This window comes from Microtus oregoni, unplaced genomic scaffold (assembly GCF_018167655.1).
Source record: "Microtus oregoni isolate MIOR12 unplaced genomic scaffold, Mior012 000057F_ref0000458, whole genome shotgun sequence".
Taxonomy (NCBI): Eukaryota; Metazoa; Chordata; class Mammalia; order Rodentia; family Cricetidae; genus Microtus; species Microtus oregoni.
Window position 1 is genome coordinate 6,266,560 of NW_024543833.1, and position 6,387 is coordinate 6,272,946.

The following is a 6,387-nucleotide window of genomic DNA, read 5'->3' on the forward strand; positions in this document are numbered from 1 at the left end:
TGAAGTCACCCAGGCCCACAAATGGCAAACACAGAATGTTCTCTCTTACTTGACGGTACTAGTTTTGAATATTTTGTTCTGTATATCTAACATGGAGTACTCATGGAAGTCAGGGAACTAGAAAGAGTCCATTGGCAGGTGGGGTGCATCTTTGGAGGAGGGTCAGTAGAGGGTAGGAGAAAGTAAAGGAGATAGGGATACACGAAGGGCAGAAGGGCTCAGGCAGGCAGCGTAGCTGGAGGAATGGTGACATGAGGGGGTCCGATGAAGGCTTCCACAAAATGAAACGTACCTGGAGGAGCTATTTGGGAACCTATGGTATGTAGTCATAGTAGAAAATTATAGACTATGTGTGACATGGAAGAATATTGGGAGGAAAAGGGTTTAAGTTGTGATGGGGGCAGTGTTGGGTAAGGGAACAGACATTCAGAGTAGATCAAACTTTAATAGCCACAAGCTGGAGGTGAGAAACGTTTACTGTGTTGCTCTGCTGATTGGGAGTTAAATGGGAATTCACAGCATTTTCCCTAACTTGTCTCTTTCTTTCTCTGAAATTACCTGAACACTATTAAATAAACATTATATGGCCACAGACAATAAGAGAATGTGACATGGCTGGTCACCACTCGAAGGAGAGAACTAACTCTTACAGGCATTCTCTGACCTCCACAGATATACACACAAAATAAAAAATAAATAAAATGTAAAAGAGGAATGACAATCACTATTGGTATACCTAGAACATGAGTGGCATCTCCCTTCAAAGATGTCACGCAGGACTTTGATAAGTCACCATTGGAAGGAACACGCACAAAAGCAGTTTTTACATCATGAGACATCTTGGAGGTTTTCTTGAAAATTTCTTTAAGGAACACAGTGTCTGTACCGTTTCCCAGATACACTTGAAAATGACACTTGGAATTTCCTTGCACGATTGGTGTCATGCCCATGCAATGCCAGAGCATGGAATGATAAGTGCATTTCTTTCTGTAGTGTCAGAATTTATTGGGTAGCAAAAAAATCCACAAGTTTGGCCATTTTGTGGCTGTAATGGTAGTCCATTTTACTCGATCTGTGGGCATTGGAAAACACAGGTCCTTATCTTTCCATTTTAATGACTGATATTAATTTGGACCACACATTACACACCAATCAGTGTATGTGTATGTACATGTATGTGATACATGCATATATTTATGCCTGTGTGAAGACATAGATTGGAGAATAGCAACAAAGGTGTTACAGAGAGCACAGAGTTCCAAGAGGCCATACTGGAACAGAGGTAGACAACTGATACAGATGTGGAGAGTCAGCACCAGGACAGACATACATGATTGAACCCGGCTGCAGATATGCTGAAGACAGATAGAGCTACATAGGGTTGCAAACTCAATGAACTGCAAGGTTGCACTAAACCCCAGAAGCTCAGGATCACAAAGGTGCATGATGGCAGAGATGGGCATAGACGCTAGAGGTGAGAGCAAAGCCAGGTATGGATGGACTGTTAGACGGATGAACTATTGACTAATTCAAATACATTACATCAGCAGCAGAGACTGAGCTGAGTGAAGGCCCATGCATGAGACATTGGGAGTTCTAGGCTGTCAGTCCCTTGCCACACACAGCAGATGGCCCAATGACAGGTCAATGGGTCTGTCCCCACCCCAGATGTTAGATTTCATCCTCTTTATGGATTTCCAGTGAGGTTTCTGTTTCTTTTGTCATTCTGGTGTTTGATAAGTTCTTAGGACTGTTTTATTTTTCAAGATAGCCACAATGCCCACATGTTCATATGCTCCCCATCTACTGTGATTTTTATTCTTAAATAATCGATCAAACTGTGCCTCATGCTTGGTGCTGCTCAGGTGATGGTGTCTTCAGGCACAAACAAAATGCAGCCTCATTTTGTCTCAGCACTGCCATCTGAATGGAGCCAAACCCTGCTTTGCAAAATGGGGTCTCCCGGGCAACACACAGCCTGAAAGCCATGTTTTCACACAGAAGGGGGTGTGGCTTGTAGCAAGGCACAGCCTGAGCCCCCACCCTTGAGATCCCACAAAACGTGGAATGTAGCCCAGCAGCTTTGCCAACTTGAGCATCTTTAAAAAATATGTGGAAATAGACATTCATCGTGACTATCAGCTCAAAACTGATTTTTAAAAACCTTTTATAAGAGGCTTCGTGATTGTGCTATTTCGTAAAGGCTCTGTAAACGATGCCTCTGCTTTTAGTCTGTGCAATAGTGTATGCACAGCGTTTCTTTCATCTGTTCTTTCTGGCTTTCATATCTGGCCCACACTGAAAGTTCTTTAATATGATGATCAAGGATTGACTATATTAATTCCCTTGGTGCTGGGAAACACATTGAAACACTGAGGTCCAGACTTTGCAGCTCATGGTAGACATAATATATTGCAGAATTGATGGGAACAGCAAATGTAGAGAAACCCCGATGGCCTCCTAAAAAGAGGCCCCTACTTTTGTGTTCAGTGTTGCCCTTAGCCACCTTGATCTTCATCAGGCCAAAGTCACTGCTTTCTCTGGAGAATTAACATCAAAGCAAACCATCTGACGGGGTTATTGCTTTTAACAACTTTCTCAATTAAACCTAAAGAGTTCTTTTTATCCGCCTCAAATTAAAAATTTATGTCTTCACCCAAAGCTACCATATGCCCCCTAGTTTTAGGATCTTCGGGCCACACACCCTAAACTATTGTTCTAAGAACTGCATATGCTCACACCTGAAATAACTACAAAGGCTTGCTCCTCAAGCCAGGCACCAATCAGACCATGCCTGCTCCAATCCACTACTAATTGATCGCACGTGCTGTGCACATGGGAGAAAGTGCATTGCTGCACAGGGTTTCCTAATCACTTCCAGAAACAGCCTCTCCAGAATTCATGAATCACAGCAAGCATGTGTCAAGGCTGTAATTGGGAGATTATGCCTCTTAATTGTTATTTATTTTAAATATAGACTCCTTGGAAAGGAATGCTTTCTGAGGTCTTAGCCATGCAAAGCACAGATGTCCATCCAGTAACGTCGGTGTCCAATCGGAGCTCTGCAGAAATGCAAAATTAGTTTTCAGCCAAACTTGGAAATCGAAATCTCACCTTTAATAAGAAGCCAGAGCGGCTCTTGTCTCATTAAAGCTGGGGATGCCCTGCAACCTGGGAAAACTGTAAGAGGGTCAAATCCCCTTTTCTAGAACTCTTTCTGACAAGTGATGTTTTTTTCCTGTCACCCAGAAAAAAAAAACATATATAATTAATAAATTGGTGTAAGGGCGGAGGATGGGTTGGAAAGTGGAGCAGCAGTAGACATGCAGGGAGCACAAAGAGGGTTAGGCCACACTGCACATGGCGCAGATTCACTGACTAGCTGCTGCTGTCCTGGCGATGCAGGCACAGTGGCAGTTATTCCCAATGGAGCTCACCCTGTTGCACGAGCACCGGAAGTCTCCGGTTCGAGCAAAAGCACCATGCCTTTAACCCAAAGGCCGGGGATCCGACATCACAGATTTGCTCTTACAGTGCCTTTCCCGACCTCTTTGGAGGCAGAAATCGCCTGTGGGTCCCTAGCTCCTGATGCTGAACCGCACCAAGGACTGTTGGGGAAGGAGCTTAAAGTGAGCGGCTGCGTGCTGGAAGTACACTGGATCTCGGAAGACTCTCGCCTCCTCCGAATTTCCATCATGAACTTTCTTGACCAGCTTTCCCTAGTGGTGAACACCATACAGCGCTTTGGGCCCCCAGTTTCTCGTTAAGCCTGGCTAGGAGAAGGCGCTCAGGTTTGACCTTATGTCCGGTCCCTCCTAAGCAGTACAAGCAAGAGATTCCAAAAACAGTAGCTGCTACTTAAATGTGAGGCCTAATATTTTTTGCCTAACTTGGTCTTCAGGTACTTAGGGGCCACTTGTTTAGTCTGGTGCTTAAATGTTTGTTGCTGAAGAAAATAAAGCTGTGCTTCTAATCTGAAAAAAATAAAAAAAAAATAAATTGGTGTAAGTGATACTAAAAAATTGGAGAGCCCCTTTTCCCTAAAATAAGTATCAGACGTTGCAACAAACAGAACATGGAATGATTGCAAAGTTCTTTCTAAAAGTCTTTTCAGCCCTGAAATCTGCTTATTTATTTTGATGTGGCTACAAATTATAGAGAACTATACCGGCCCCTTGTCATCCGTGAGAATTCCCTTGAAAGTCAATCACTCAATGAAGTAAGAGAAGGGAGTGGAGAAACACTTCCATCCAAGGAGCTTCCCTCCTGTGTCCACTGCTTCCCTCACCGCTGTGAGGAACACCTGGCAGGAGCAACTTCAGGGTGTGTTTATTTTGGCTTACGGTTTGGGGTCATGGTCCAACATGTTTGCTGTGGCCCCAGGAGAGTGCAGCAATTCCATATACAGCACTAGCTGTCAAGACTGAGAGGAAGATGAATTCTGGTGCTCTGCCCATTTTTCCTCCTTTTCCCCATTTCATTTGGTCTAGGGTCACAGCCTGTAAGATAGTACCACCCAAGCAGAGGGAGGATTGTCTTTCTTCCACTAAACCTCTCTGGAAACACCCTCATCTACAGGTCGGAGACAGCATACCATGGGAATGATTCTAAGTGCAGCCAAGATGACTCTTTGTCAACTAGTTTCAATTTTTTAGAAAAATTAATTTGTCATGATTATTAATTTATGTGTTAGCAGTGATCAAATCCAGGGCCTTACTGCATCCATCCGAAGCAGTCACTCTACAATGGTAGTAAAACCCTACCAACCCCCTGGAAATGGCTATTTTAAAGTAGGATAGGACAGCCCCTGAGCGGGGTTTACCAGCCTGAAGACTGGCTTCAGCAGAACAGAAAGCGTCCTCGTCTCAGTCTCTGGCTGTGATGTGGTTTGCTTCAGCGCTTGTTGTTGGGAATCTACAAACAAGCCCCAGCAGAGAGGAAAGGGCCATCCCATGATCCGAGAAGGCAGGCAGCTGAAGGGAAAGAGGCATACCACTAAAGAAAAGCTTTCAAGTTTTAATGAACTGCAGATATTGGTCATGTGTTTCTGTTTGATCCTCTTCAAATCAGTCACGATGGGAGGCCTGCACCTTTCTTCCTGAGGTTGGGCCATCACCAGAAACAACTTTCTCTACCTTGTCTTTGAAAGCTGTCCTCAAAATGAACTAGTGAACATTGCGGGGCTATGGCAACATGATCTTATTTATCCTCCCTTCGAATTTCAATTTTAAATGCTGTTGTCTCATGTGAGATCTTCTGTTATGTTTTAACCTTAGTTTCTAAGAATCTCCAGCCATTTCTCTTCAACTGGAAAGCTGACTGTTTAAATATGGTTTGCATCATATGATTGTTTAAAGGTTGGTGCACCGGCAGAGTTAAGCCAATAGAAGATTTTTCAAAGTAGTTCTAGTCAATAGCAAAAGGATATCAACATCAGAGTTCAGTTTGTCTTTTTGAAGATAGTTATAAGATAAAATAAGTCTGTATGTGGGACTTCTAGTAGCGTTTTACACACATACAAAACCTGTCAACAACCAGGAGCTTCCCCACGACCTAGGTGTACGTCATTTGTGGAATGATAACAAACTCGGTAGCCAGCAAATCGGATGTTCTCAATGTCTCAACATCCTTCAGCCTCCACTTCTATGCCCGATTCTCTGCAGATCAAGCTAGAAAATGGGTCAGTAAGATCTGCCAGGGAGGCCCACTATATAAATAAGTATGTGTTTGCATGGGGTAGGGGACGAGTATATTTCCAGAAGCACACGTGTAACATGCAGTGACACTTTAAGCATTTATTTTGCTTCTTTTTCTTACACCCCACCTCAGTTGTAATATTTTGAAAGGCCATATCTGCTTTCTTCAATCAGTATGGACCTAAGATTTCCTAGTAGAACACCTCAGCTGCCAATCCATGGGGAACAATTCTAGAACATTGTGACTCCATCACAGGAATGAGGGCATGTTCGCACTTTGAGAGACTGTTTCTGGGAGCTTGAGCTAGGATGGTATTGTCTCTTGCCGCAGTGTGTGTGCCATGAGCTTAAGAGCTGAGTTGTTATGGCAACTGCAGCCCTCTTACTAGGAAGTCAGGCATAAAGACACCATTCCAAAGGCCAAAGGTTTGTATTATGTCACTGGCAAAGTCCTGCGCTTGGAGTCTTGTCAAGGCATATACAAAACAGACACCAGGGGATATCAAAGATCACATGTACCCACCAGCTAAGCTGCAACACCAGCAGAAACAATTCTTGGGTGTCCCTGGAGACCTGTATGTGATGTTTCTAGAGGCCCCATGATTGGAAAGAGAGCGGTGCCTGTGGATAGTGAGCCTGAAGATGCATTGCCCAGATTCAAATTTGATCCCTTCCATTTTGAAACTATATA

General features: G+C 43.7%; 1 protein-coding gene across 1 annotated transcript; it reads left to right on the plus strand.

Moving 5' to 3' along the window:
* The first annotated feature begins 3,323 nt into the window (after window positions 1-3,323).
* Window positions 3,324-3,967, plus strand: LOC121438845 (EKC/KEOPS complex subunit Lage3-like). The gene has a single exon (XM_041639325.1). The coding sequence runs from the start codon at window positions 3,324-3,326 to the stop codon at window positions 3,765-3,767; it is 444 nt and encodes a 147-aa protein (XP_041495259.1). The 3' UTR covers window positions 3,768-3,967.
* Window positions 3,968-6,387: the final 2,420 nt, after the last annotated feature.